Below are 14,508 nucleotides of genomic sequence, written 5' to 3' on the forward strand. Positions count from 1 at the left end.
GAAACTGAAAAGTGCTAGTTAGAAAAAGTGAGGATGTTTCTCAAACTATGCAAGAAGCTAAGATGCATGACTATTCTTGATGTTTCCCAACCACTCGGCGGCAGCCAATTTGCACGCGTTGCGCAGGGCTGTCACACACTGTTTGCCAGTGCAAAACAGTAGTTCAGCCTGTCCTTACAGCTTATTAATTAGCAAAGATATCAATGTGATTCATTTTGTTTAATTGAAGAAGAGTAGGCTAGCCTATAGCCTCCTGTAATGTTTCAGTAGGCTAAAACTAGATTTCACATAAAGACCGCGGATGTCAGAGAGGGCAATAACATTCGAAGGCAAATTTATTCAAACATTGGTCCACAAAGAATGATGCAAATAATAAAGTGAAAGAAATAATAGCCTAGCGTGCAAAAATTGCCTAGACGAATTGTACATTTATTAAAGTGTTATATATAATGTTTTATATGGACCTGCGTGTCTGCAATAAAGTTCCTCTATCTTTCTAACCAACATTCAGCGGAAGCCAATTCACTCGTTGCACATCTCGCTCCAAGTCTTAAAACACGGGGTACTTTGTGACAGTTGCTTGGATGTATACTAGTATACATAAACCTATGTTTTGTGAATTTAATGGTCTGCCTCCTTCAGAGTTCAACTCGGCAATTAGACTGTGAAAGCGAGCGCGCCTCTTGGAATCTAGTCATAGCCTATTGTTGCACAGATTCCCGTCATGTCTTGACTTTCACAAACCAAATGATTAATATGGGATCAAACGGGAATATCTTTGCTAATCTTTGCTAATCTTTGCTACATTAATTAATATGAGCACCCCTAAGTGGCAATGTGCCGTGCACCCCTGATCAGTGAATAGCATAAGTTAAATGACTATAATATTAAAGACTGCGGATGTCAGACGATAGGCTACGTATTAGGTGTATAGGCGCCAAATCCGGAGCTCCCATACAAAAGGAACGCAGCATAAACAATAGGGAATTGCGCAGATGAATGAATGAGGTGACTAATTATTTAAGTCTTATTATAAATATTTTTATCTTAATTCTATTATATTTCTATATATTTTAATCGACTATTATTTCTTAAACGACTAGCAAAAGCTGCGCCGTTTAGTCGTTTAAACGACTAGTCGCGCACATCCCTAGATAAAAACATAAGTCATATAAACACAGTGAGAACAGATTGAAAAAAAACAAAGTAAAATACTTAAAAATTAAAAGATGGTGTAAAACAGAACTATAAAAACAATACAAATTTAGAACACTAGGATATTAAGACAAGTGAAGCTACGTGGTAAAAGCAATGTTAAAAAGGTATGCTTTAAGATCAGTTACCGCGGTCTCAGACACTCTCAGGTCCTCTGGCAGGGTGTTCCAAAGGCTGAGCGAAAAGCTGCCTCCCCATGCCTCTTAGTCCTGGCTCTAGGAACCAAGCTCAGTGCCAGAGGACCTGAGGGACCTACTAGGTGTACAGTATATTTTAAAAGAATATCTGATATGTATTTAGGTGCTTGATTATGGATTAAGGATTTATAGAATAAAATAATCTTAAAATCTATTCTAAACTGACAGGTAACCAGTGATTTTAAAACTGGTATGATGTGAACCCTCCTTCTGGTCTTTGTAAGAACACGTGCTGCAGCATTTTTAATCAGTTGGAGTTTTTTTGGTAGGCCAGACAGGAGAGCGTTACAATAGTCCAGCCTGCTAGTAATAAAAGCATGCATTAGTCTTTCAGTATCAGTCTGGGAGAGGAAAGGTTTCACTTTTGCAATGTTTCTTAGGTGATAAAATCAGGGGTGAAAGTAGGCCGCAACGGTCCGGTTCGCCGTACCGCTAAATGATTTTAGGGAAGAAGGAGTGAACATTAAAAACAGATGCTTGTTGAATGTTATGAAAAGGCAAAATGCAAAGAAAATGTTATCTAATGTTTAAGAGTAAAGAGAGAGATGCAGAAGCTGGTGATACTGTTGTTAAAAGTAGGAGAATTTCAGAGCAAGTTGAGGACCTGAGGGAGGAAGCAGAACTACCAGAAGGAACAGGTAGGCTACTGACAGGCCAGAGAAGGGACATGAACTAGCCCATCCCTCTGTCAATGGGATGGATGATACTGTATCAAAACACAACAGTAGGCTATGTTTATATGATGAACCTTGTCTGTCAGACAAGATGGACATTGGCTTCTTATTATTTGTATGTAGGCTAATGTTAGCTGGCAGCTGGAACACTGCAGACTCGGGAGGGTGACAGGGGGGGGACTTGAAGGTTGGAGTAGTAGTACCTGCAATAACTTAATCCTACTTTCACCCCTGGATAAAATGAGGTCCTTGTTACATTCTTAATATGGGCCTCAAAGCTAAGATCAGAGTCCAGCATGACACCTACGTTTCATATTCAGTGACAGTGTTTTAAGTGCACCGATAGTCTCTCTCTTTCACCTTTTTTTTTTTTCTTTTTCTCTTTGAATATTATAGTTTTGTCCTGGTTTAACTGGAGGAAGTTCTGTGACATCCACACATTTATGTCAGCAATACATTCTGTCAAATGGTTAATTAAGCTGTAGTCAAGGGATGTCACAGAAATGTAGAGCTGGGTGTCATCAGCATAGCTATGGTAACTAATGTTGTTCCTTCTAATGACATTGCGTAGGGGTAACATGTACAGACTGAAAAGTAAGGGCCCTAGAATTGATCCTTGTGGGACCCCACATGTCATCTCAGTGTTCTTTGACCTGTGGTCACCAATCAATCAATCAATCAATCAATCAATCAAAGCTTTATTTGTATAGCGCATTTCATACCCAGAGGCAACACAATGCGCTTTACAGAGAACAAGGGAGGTGGGCATACGACCCACTCTCTACATATTCCAGAGGGAAGCAAAAAAACAGTAATCACCCGGGGGCCAGATAAGTGAGCTGTAAAAATTCTTCCCTGACCCCTCTCAACAAGGCGATCGAGCAAGCTCCAGGAGTATGTTTGTCTACCGGCTAAGAACATTTATAAAGCAATACATTACATTAAATTACACCAAGGGCGACGAAAAACTCAAGGCCAGTTAAATACTTCCTGAACTAGTCAAGCACTGGCCCGGAGAGGCCGACCCAGTTCTCCAGTCTTCTAATAAGGATATTATAGTCTACCATGTCAAATGCTGCACTCAGGTCCAGGAGGACAAGGACAGAGAGCTTTTTTAAGTCAGCATTGATTCTGAGGTTGTTTACAACCTTGACCAGTGCTGTCTCTGTGCTATGATGCTGGTAAAAACCTGACTGAAAAGTGTCCAAGATACAATTTGCATGGCTTGGACAGAAGCATTCCCCTGGCGCTTGTTTTAACTGCTCCCATGGAAGACTATGTGCAAGTCATGCCAAACACCAAAAAATATTCGGATTGTGATACATTTCACAGGAGAGCATACTATGACTGATAAGATTACACCTTGTGCTTCCTGTCTCAGAAAAGCACATTATCATAGTTTTTTTTATGCTTTCTCAGCACCTTTTCTAGTTTTTTTTTGTGTTTGTAATCATGACTGACTTCCTGTCCACGTTCACAGAAACAGGAAGTGAAGTTCCTCATCTGCACAGATGTGGCTGCCAGGGGCATTGACATCCGAGGCGTTCCTTATGGTGTGTATGTTGGCTTCCCTGTATTTCTGCTCTTTCCCTTTAGCTCATAGTTTTCAGGGCCTTGTATTTTCTTTCTTTCTATCTATATTGATTCATCCATTCATGTATTTGACCCTTTTTTTCAGTGATAAATGTGACTCTACCAGACGAGAAGCAGAACTACGTCCATCGTATCGGCAGAGTTGGCAGAGCTGAGAGGTAAGTGGAGGTGTCCATGTCCAGATCTGACTGGCCATGTGGATCGCAGCCCTCGGCATCTGCTGAAGCAGTTGTAGTCCAGACTCAGTCAAGCCACTACGCCTCAAAATGCTAACTAAATGACTTTCCCTTCTCCCTCCCTCAGAATGGGATTGGCCATATCCTTGGTTGCTATGGAGAAAGAGAAGGTAAGATGCTGTTTTTTGAACACATGCTTATTGTTTAACACCAGTAGTAGTACAACCACTGACTACCACTCTGTGTGTGTATGCGTGTGTTTGCGTGTGTGTGTGTGTGTGTGTGTAGGTGTGGTACCACGTGTGTGCTAACCGAGGACGAGGCTGCTACAACACCAGGCTAAAGGAAGATGGCGGCTGCACCATCTGGTACAATGAGAAGGAGGTAGGAAAATAGACACCGCCAGGCTGGTCCAATGAGAAGGAGGTAGGAACATGGACACCAGGCTGGTCCAATAAGAAGGAGGTAGGAACATGGACACCACCAGGCTGGTCCAATGAGAAGGAGGTAGGAACATGGACACCACCAGGCTGGTCCAATGAGAAGGAGGTAGGAACATGGACACCACCAGGCTGGTCCAATGAGAAGGAGGTAGGAACATTGACGCCAGGCTGGTCCAATGAGAAGGAGGTAGGAACATGGACACCACCAGGCTGGTCCAATGAGAAGGAGGTAGGAACATGGACACCACCAGGCTGGTCCAATGAGAAGGAGGTAGGAACATGGACACCACCAGGCTGGTCCAATGAGGAGGAGGTAGGAACATGGACACCACCAGGCTGGTGCTAGATCAGCTGGAGTAGAAACGACAGGTGTGATTGATGCTCAGTGTTCGGGTGAGAGTGATGCTCAGTGTTCAGGTGTGAGTTATGCTCAGTGTTCAGGTGAGAGTGATGTTCAGTGTTCAGGTGAGAATGATGCTCAGTGTTCAGGTGTTAGTGATGCTCAGTGTTCAGGTGTGAGTAATGCTCAGTGCTCAGGTGAGAGTGATGCTCAGTGTTCAGGTGTGAGTGATGCTCAGTGTTCAGGTGAGAGTGATGTTCAGTGTTCAGGTGAGAGTGATGCTCAGTGTTCAGGTGAGAGTGATGCTCAGTGTTCAGGTGTGAGTGATGCTCAGTGTTCAGGTGAGAGTGATGCTCAGTGTTCAGGTGTGAGTGATGCTCAGTGTTCAGGTGCGGGGATCTCAAACGAACCCCTGACCTTTCATCTCTCCCTCACTCCTTTCTCTGTTCCTCCCTCTCTCTTGGTCTTAGGAACATCAGAAGTAGGGATGTGCGCAGCGACTATTTTCACTGACGACTAGACAGTGGTTTTGTAACCGATTACACGTCTAGTCTAAAAACAGGATTTCCAAATTTCTACAACAAGTGCTAGTTAGAAAAAGTGAGGATGTTTCTCAAACTATGCAAGAAGCTAAGATGCATGACTATTCTTGATGTTTCCCAACCCCTCGGCGGTAGCCCATTTGCACGCGTTGCACAGGGCTGTCACACACTGTTTGCCAGTGCAAAACAGTAGTTCAGCCTGTCCTTACAGCTTATTACTTAGCAAAGATATCAGTGATTTATTTTGTTTAATTGAAGAAGAGTAGGCTAGCCTATAGCCTCCTGTAATGTTTCAGTAGGCTAAAACTAGATTTCACATAAAGACCGCGGATGTCAGAGAGGGCAATAACGTTCGAAGGCAAATTTATTCAAACATTGGTCCACAAAGAATGATGCAAATAATAAAGTGAACGAAATAATAGCCTACCATGCAAAAATAGCCTAGACGAATTGTACATTTATTCAAGTGTTATATTTATTGTTTTATATGGACCTGCGTGTCTGCAATAAAGTTCCTCTATCTTTCTAACCAACATTCAGCGGAAGCCAATTTTCACTCGTTGCGCATCTCGCTCCAAGTCTGGTTTGGCTATTTAAAACACGGGGTACTTTGTGACAGTTGCTTGGATGTATACTAGTATACATAAACCTATGTTTTGTGAATTTAATGGTCTGCCTCCTTCAGAGTTCAACTCGGCAATTAGACTGTGAAAGCGAGCGCGCCTCTTGGATTCCCGTCACGTCTTGACTTTCACAAACCAAATGATTAGGCTACATTAATTAATATGAGCACCCCTTAGTGGCAATGTGCCGTGCATCCCTGATCAGTGAATAGCATAAGTTAAACTAGAAAGTACATTTCCTGGAGAAAATGTGAGGTAGGCTAGTTGCTGAAGATGGTTGTAACAACTACTGCCAATAATATCATAACTACTAACTATTGTAAATACTGAATAACTACTATAAACACTATTGCTATTACTATTATATCTAGAAATATAACTGTTATCACTACCAATACTACTAAATAGATATAAATATGAATGTAAAAAAAATACTATAAATAGCCTACTTCAGCTAGTACTACTAGTACTAGAGTAGAAGGGACACAAAGACACATGATCAATCAAAAAGAAAGAAAGATGGATGAAAGAAAGAAAGAAAGATGGATGGATGGAAGAAAGAAAGATGGATGAAAGAAAGAAAGAAAAAGAAAGAAAAAGAAAGAAAGAAAGAAAGAGAAAGAAAGAAAGCAGGATGGATGGATGGATAGATGAATGGATGGATGAAAGAAAGGAAGGATGGAAGGAAGGATGGAAGGAAGAAAGAAAGATGGATGAAAGAAAGGATGGATGGATGGATGAAAGAAAGAAAGAAAGGATGGATGGATGGATGGATGGATGGATGGATGGATGGATGGATGGATGAAAGAAAGAAAGAAAGATGGATGGATGGATGAAAGAAAGAAAGAAAGAAAGAAAGAAAGAAAGAAAGAAAGAAAGAAGGATGGATGGATGGATGGATGGATGGATGGATGGAAGGAAGGAAGGAAGGATGGAAGGAAGGATGGAAGGATGGATGGAAGGAAGGAAGGAAGGAAAGGAAGAAAGGAAGGATGGAAGGAAGGAAGGAAAGAAGGATGGAAGGAGGGAAGGAAGGAAAGGAAGGAAGGAAGGAAAGATGGATGGAAGGAAGGAAGGAAAGAATGAAGTCATAAAAGGGTGCCTGTACAGAGAGCCTGCACGTGTCCCCAAATTCAAATCCCAACTGACACTGTGAGCATCCTCTCATTCACTTCAATGGAAAGGCATGTTGGCTTCAGACAGCTCTCTCTCAAAAAGTATAAAGGACACAGCCTAGATATTGACAGCGTAGGAATCATGAGAAAATGCTGAACATTTAGGCTATGATATGTCCATGTAGCTTAAAAACTGTAGGCATGGCGACGAGTTAGAAAAAGGGTAAAAATGCAAAATTAGCAGCTCAAAAGGTAGTGTGGGCCCATACGTTTCAATGGAGAGTGCAGTTGCCGAACAAATCGTCATACAGCGAAAACTATAAGTCACACGGCTTAGATACTTACATTGTACAAATCAGCACAGTTATGGGAACATTTCGATATATAATATGTGTATGAGCTGTTAAAACTGTAGGAATAGCGACAAGTTAGAAAAAGAGCAAAAATGCAAAATTAGCAGCTCAAAAGCTAGAGTGCGTTGCCATACATTTCAATGAGGAGCGCAGTTGCCGAACAAATCGTCATACAGCGTAAACTATAAGTCACACTGCTTAGATACTTACATTGTACGAATCAGCACAGTTGTGTGAACATTTTGATGTATAATATGTGTGTGAGCTTTCAAAACTGTAGGAGTTCCAGCAGTTTACAAAATGTGTGAATATTTTCAAAGCAACTGCTGCCACCACTCTAAAAACATAAAGTTTCTGAACATTCCAAAAGCAGTTTCAAGCAGTTCCAATGGGACAAAAAATAGTTTTAAAAGTTTAATTTCTAAAAAACTATAACAAATATCAAAAATCTGAATGGATCCGTTCAAGAGCTAAACATTATGAACATTTTAAAGTTTGAATGAAGTTTCTAGGACAAAGTATGAAGAACTAGTTAAGGTTCAAAAAAGTGGGGAGAATAATAAGAAAGAAAGAAAGAAAGAAAGAAAGAAAGAAAGAAAGAAAGAAAGAAAGAAAGAAAGAAAGAAAGAAAGAAAGAAAAAGAGAAAGAAAAAGAAAAAGAAAAAGAAAGAAAGAAATAGTGGGAATATCACAAGTTGGGCTAGCTTCTGCAAGCTAGCCCACCTAATAAAGAAAGAAAGAAAGAAAGAAAGAAAGAAAGAAAGAAAGAAAGAAAGAAAGAAAGAAAGAAAGAAAGAAAGAAAGAAAGAAAGAAAGAAAGAAAGAAAGAAAGAAATAGTGGGAATATCACAAGTTGGGCTAGCTTCTGCAAGCTAGCCCACCTAATTACTAAATATTAAAGACCGCGGATGTAAAATGTGATTGTGCCTCTCTATAATCTTATATCAAGGATGTGCTCGACTATGTGATTGAAGCTAGATGTCTCCACTTTTAATTTAGTTTTGCTATATCATTTTATTGTTATTTTTGATTTGTTTTTTGTTTGTTGTGTTACTTTATACGGCCATATGTGGGCTGTGTGTTGTCTGTTACTGTATTTGGTACTAAAAAAGCAAAATAAATTATTCCAAAAAAAAAAACAAGACTGCGGATGTCAGACAATAGGCTACGTATTGGGTGTATAGGCGCCAAATCCGGAGCTCCCATACAAAAGGAACGCAGCATAAACAATAGGGATTGTGCAGATGAATGAATGAAGTGACTAATTATTTAAGTCTTTTCATAAATATTTTTATTTTTATCTAATTCTATTATATTTTGTCTAATCGACTATTATTTCTTTAACAACTAGCAAAAGCTGCACCGTTTAGTCGTTTAAACGACTAGTCATGCACATCCCTAATCAGAAGCGTTCTCATGTTCCCTCTCTCAGCTGCTGTCAGAGATTGAGGAGCATCTGAAGTGCACCATCACCCAGTGTGAGCCGGATCTCAAGGTGCCCGTGGACGACTTTGACGGGAAGGTCACCTATGGCCAGCGTCGGGCAGCAACAGGAGGTGTGTGTGTGTGTGTGTGTGTGTGTGTGTGTGTGTGTGTGTGTATGGGGTGTGAAAAGTGCCCTTTGGTTGCTTGTTCAAAGCTTACTTACAACGTGTATGTATGTGTGTGTGTATGTGTGTATGTATATACATACACACACACATACAGACATACACACACGTTCGTGTGAACCAGCAGAGCTCACTGCAAAACATGCGCACATGCGCGGTAGTCGATCGCGCTTTAAATGAATGGGGGAGCTCACGTGACCGAATGACTGTTTGCGTTGTGAGTTGTGAGCTCAGTGGTGCGTGTATGTATGTATGTGTGTGTGTGTGTGTATGTATGAGATCGAACATAGCCTACATACATACACACACACATACACACACACACACACACACACACACGTTCGTTCCAACCAGCGCAGCTGTATGTGAAACTGCTTGCGCATACAATCGCGGTAGCCACCGCACTTCCGCGTGACGTCACCGAATGCTCTGCCGCTGTTTTGAGAAGAGCGTGTATGTGTGTATGTATGTGTGTGTGTGTGTGTGTGTGTGTGTGTGTGTGTGTGTGTGTCTGTTTCGACTCGCTTAATGAAGGACTTCGATACATCGCTTCAGAGAATGAAGACGACTATGGTAAATATAGCACTAAAAATATTAATATCTGCGTGGTTAGATGACAAGACCATGCTTTGTGGGTAGATCGTATGCCAAATCAATTTGTTTTTTTGTTTAGATGGGGGAGAGCCGGGTCAAAAGTCGCGCAGGACAAAAGTCGCGTTCCCATTTTCTCCAGAATGACTGGACCTGCAAATATGTGGTTATACTTGCCTGCACATATTACCGTGTACGAGCTCCCTTCAAATTTTGGGCGCGATCGCAGCATATTTGACAGAGATATCGATGGAAAACCACTTTTGCCCCATATAAGTAAAATCATGGTCTCATAAGCATTTTTCGATTGTAAAATTGTGTTCACTTGTTTTAGTTTACAAACATATGCAATTTTCTTAGCATATCTACTGGCTACATGATAACATAGCTTTCAAGTTTCGTGCGAGCAAGTCGTGCCTGCAAGCCAGGGAGAAATGACAGGAGACCGTGGCGGGACAAATGTCGCATCCCGTAGAGTGACAGAAGTCGCATTCTGATGGCTTAGAACCAGAGGGGTGCGCGAGTGACATTTGGGCAGAATGAACAGGTGAAATTAAAGCTCTCGAAGAGATCTTTCTAATGCTATTGGTCAGCTTTGTATGCAGTTTTAATGTGAAAGATACTGTTACGGCTCCGCCTCCGCCTGTGCGCTCTCTAGCTCCCACCACCGTTCCCGCAGCGCGCGCGCCACGGCCTTCCACTTCAGCGCGCGCTCTGCGCGCCCTTCGACGTAATCACCCCGCACACCTGAACACGGTTCCGCTAACCAGCTCCGAGGGCGCGGCTCACCTGCTGCCACCACTCATCCAATCACCTCCCCTATAAGAACCCGGTCTTCCCAACGTTCTTCCCTAAGATTCGTTGTGATTCCGGTTTGTTTGCTGCTCTTTTCCTGGACTGACACACGGCTTCCCCGACCCATTCTCCCCGGACCTCGACCACGGCTTGGATTACGTTTTCTGGACATTGTTTGTTGATAGATTGACCCCTGCCTGAACTTGACTACCCTTTGCCTTGCCCTCTGTACCTCCGCTTTGTATTAAACCGCCCTCTGGGCTTGGAACTGTCCGTCTGTGTCCGTGCGTTTGGGTCAGCTAGCGAACCAGCCCCCTTACAGATAGCCTACATCTTAAATGCAGTCAAGACAAATTATTTTGCCTCTTAACTTTTGTCAAACCCCCTGGTTCCAGTCAATTGGATTATATAGGCTACTTTCGTTTACAATGACGTTACCTTATGAACACAAATAGCTTAACCTATAGGCCTACATAAACACAATAGCCTAAAACCATGTTTATTTAGGCCTACAATGTATTTTCTTTCATTGACAGCATGCCAAGAGTTAGGGTGAGGAAAACGACGCGCGGTCTCTTCAGCCCTGAGACCAACAGGCAGACAGCTCAGGAGGTCGTTGAAGGCTATATATTATTATGATATGTCTAATAATACATTCGTTTTGTGTTTGTCCCCACGCAGAGCAAATTATTTTGTTTACAACTATTTTGTTACCAAGGTGATTTGCTACCTAAATGATTGGTTTGAAGTGGTTCTCACGCGACTTCCTCGCGACCTAGCGAAACAATCATGATTTTATGACAAATCTGCAATAAACTAAAATGGGCAGGAAGAAATGCACAGCGAAACTAGAGAGAGAGAGAGAGAGAGAGAAACGTTCTTATGGAATGAATGAATTTATTTTTTAATGAAAGGATGAAAGCCGCAAGCCAACTTTTTTTTAATCAATGAATGGAGGAGCCGCACATTGACGGGCGTGGAGCCGCGGGTTGTCCACCCCTGCTCTACGGGATGCGACTTCCGCCACTGTCTCCTGTCATTTCTCCCTGGCTTGCAGGCACGACTTGCTCGCACGAAACTTGAAAGCTATGTTATCATGTAGCCAGTAGATATGCTAAGAAAATTGCATATGTTTGCAAACTAAAACAAGTGAACACAATTTTACAATCGAAAAATGCTTATGAGACCATGATTTTACTTATATGGGGCAAAAGTGGTTTTCCATCGATATCTCTGTCAAATATGCTGCGATCGCGCCCAAAATTTGAAGGGAGCTCGTACACGGTAATATGTGCAGGCAAGTATAACCACATATTTGCAGGTCCAGTCATTCTGGAGAAAATGGGAACGCGACTTTTGTCCTGCGCGACTTTTGACCCGGCTCTCCCCCATCTAAACAAAAAAACAAATTGATTTGGCATACGATCTACCCACAAAGCATGGTCTTGTCATCTAACCACGCAGATATTAATATTTTTAGTGCTATATTTACCATAGTTGTCTTCATTCTCTGAAGCGATGTATCGAAGTCCTTCATTAAGCGAGTCGAAACAGACACACACACACACACAGACATACATACACACACACACACACACATACACACATACACGCTCTTCTCAAAACAGCGGCAGAGCATTCGGTGACGTCACGCGGAAGTGCGGTGGCTACCGCGATTGTATGCGCAAGCAGTTTCACATACAGCTGCGCTGGTTGGAACGAACGTGTATGTGTGTGTGTATGTGTGTGTGTATGTATGTAGGCTATGTTCGATCTCATACATACACACACACACACACACATACATACATACACGCGCCACTGAGCTCACAACTCACAACGCAAACAGTCATTCGGTCACGTGAGCTCCCCCATTCATTTAAAGCGCGATCGACTACCGCGCATGTGCGCATGTTTTGTAGTGAGCTGTGCTGGACGAACACGAACGTGTGTGTATGTCTGTATGTGTGTGTGTATGTATATACATACACACATACACACACACATACATACACGTTGTAAGTAAGCTTTGAACAAGCAACCAAAGGGCACTTTTCACACCCCATATGTGTGTGTGTGTGTGTGTGTGTGTGTGTGTGTGTGTGTGTGTGTGTGTGTGTGTGTGTGTGTGTGTGTGTGTGTGTGTGTGTGTGTGTGTGTGTGTGTGTGTGAGAGAGTGAGAGTGAGAGTGAGAGTGAGAGTGAGAGTGAGAGTGAGAGAGAGAGAGAGACCAGGGTGTTTTCGTTGTTGAATCATGTTGTGTGTTTGTTGCATCTAAAACAAAATGGACCATCACCTTTGACTTGTTGTTCCAGGTGGTAACTACAGGGGTCATGTGGACGTACTGGCTCCCACAGTCCAGGAACTGGCCACACTGGAGAGAGAGGCCCAGACCTCCTTCCTCCACCTGGGGTACCTGCCCAACCAGCTCTTCAAAGCCTTCTGAATACCCCCCCTACACACAACACTCACCAGGGCAACCTAGGCAACCTACACACATCTGTGGGATACCTGCCCACACACAACACTCACCAGGGCAGCCTACACACATCTGTGGGATATCTGCCCAAAAGTCAGCTGTGCTATGATGCACTAACCTGCTTTGGCCATCCTGATCTCGCAGGCTCAGTGTGAGCTCCCGGGATCAGGACGGTCTCTTGAGGACAGGTATGGGGTTAGCATGTATTCACAATTTAGTTTGGAGAGCTAATTGCATCTGAAAATTAAGTTAAATGTTTGAATGATTAAAAATAATTTTGAGTTGACCTAGCAATATTCCTCTGGTGAAATAAAGAGTGGTATTGAACCAAAATCGTTTGACCTTTTCGATTGATTTAGCACATGCAAATCATCTACAAGTCCAAAAGCAATTAGACAATACATGTTTGAGGATTTGAGTTTGTTTTGAAAATGTGAATCTAGCGTATGGAATTCAGGGTTCATCTGGTCTGAGCATTTAAGAGATCACGCTGCTTTCACATTATTGCATTATGGGACACTTAATGCAAAAATCTGGTGCTCAAATCCTGGCAGTTCATTGGTAGCGCCTGAATCTTGACTTTCACGATCAGGCACTCCCACCCAACCTGGCTCCGCCCATATAACCTGGGCTAGCGTCTCTCATTTGCTGCTACGACCTGTCACTCTTTCAATTTTGACCTGTCATACGCCCTCAGAACACCAGCTTGGGTGGTGAAGTGGCCCAGACTCTATTAGCGATTCAACTTAAAGGAGTAGTAAAGGGAAAATGCATGTTTAGCCCTGTTTTAAGGTTACTTATGATCATATACAATGGTTCAGATCAAAACGTTGACAAAACTAGCACTTTTGAGAAAGTCGGATAATTGCTTTACCACCGTTTTGGTCATACAATGGATGTGGATGGGCACCGTGAAAAATCTTTCAAAAACATGTTAAACTCTCGATTTCAAAGATAAGATCTGAACTATTGTATATGATCATAAGTAACCTTAAAACAGGGCTAAACATGCATTTTCCCTTTACTACTCCTTTAATATTTGAGTTTGGAGAGAGACTACACTTCAGCATACATTTTTCCCTCATTCTGGCAAATTTTATTTCCAGGCCTGGAAATGTTCTGAAAAATCCCCAAAGTTCTGAAAAGTCAGGGAAATCATCATGATTCAATTCATTTTGTTTGTAAGCTTCATGTGTTCATGTATATTTGTCATTCTTAAAGTTGTTGTCCACATTTATGCTCAATTCCACAAACATCTCAAATTAACATCATTATAGTATTTATAAGGCTGTACTCATTAAAATGCAGAAATATAGTCATGAAAATGTGTTAAGAAGTTGGGGTTAGGGTTATAATTATAGAAAGGTTTGGATTTTTACCCAGAAGGGCACTCGGAAGCACAGAGCTCTGTCAATGATCAGCAGCCAGACGGGCTAAACTCTCTGAAGCATCTCAGCTACCGAACTATAGACATGACAGGACCGACAGCAGTAATCTAGCACCAGCTAGTGTAACCGTTGTACTCTCGTCTGCGTTGTGTTCGACTCGTGTTACAGTTTGACACGTTGGACCAGCTCTCCCGCTCCCAGGGTTTATGACAGAGTTCCCAGTCTCAGCACATTATCAGCGAGTCAATCAATCAATCAATCAAAGCTTTATTTGTATATCGCATTTCATACCCAGAGGCAACACAATGCACTTTACAGAGAACAAGGGAGGTGGGCATACGACCCACCCCTACATATTCCAGAGGGAAGCAAAA

General features: G+C 42.2%; 1 protein-coding gene across 2 annotated transcripts in view; it reads left to right on the plus strand.

Moving 5' to 3' along the window:
* Positions 1-14,096, plus strand: part of ddx1 (DEAD (Asp-Glu-Ala-Asp) box helicase 1) — a 34,294-nt gene extending 20,198 nt beyond the window's left edge. For both annotated transcript variants that reach the window (XM_084454167.1, XM_084454168.1), the window contains 6 exons: positions 3,567-3,639; positions 3,765-3,837; positions 3,983-4,025; positions 4,144-4,239; positions 8,704-8,827; positions 12,583-14,096. In XM_084454167.1, the coding sequence (XP_084310293.1) occupies positions 3,567-3,639; positions 3,765-3,837; positions 3,983-4,025; positions 4,144-4,239; positions 8,704-8,827; positions 12,583-12,713 (540 nt within the window). In that variant the 3' untranslated portion in view covers positions 12,714-14,096. The remainder of the gene's footprint in view (positions 1-3,566; positions 3,640-3,764; positions 3,838-3,982; positions 4,026-4,143; positions 4,240-8,703; positions 8,828-12,582) is intronic.
* Positions 14,097-14,508: the final 412 nt, after the last annotated feature.

Source organism: Borostomias antarcticus (assembly GCF_949987555.1).
Source record: "Borostomias antarcticus genome assembly, chromosome: 19".
NCBI classification, from domain to species: Eukaryota; Metazoa; Chordata; class Actinopteri; order Stomiiformes; family Stomiidae; genus Borostomias; species Borostomias antarcticus.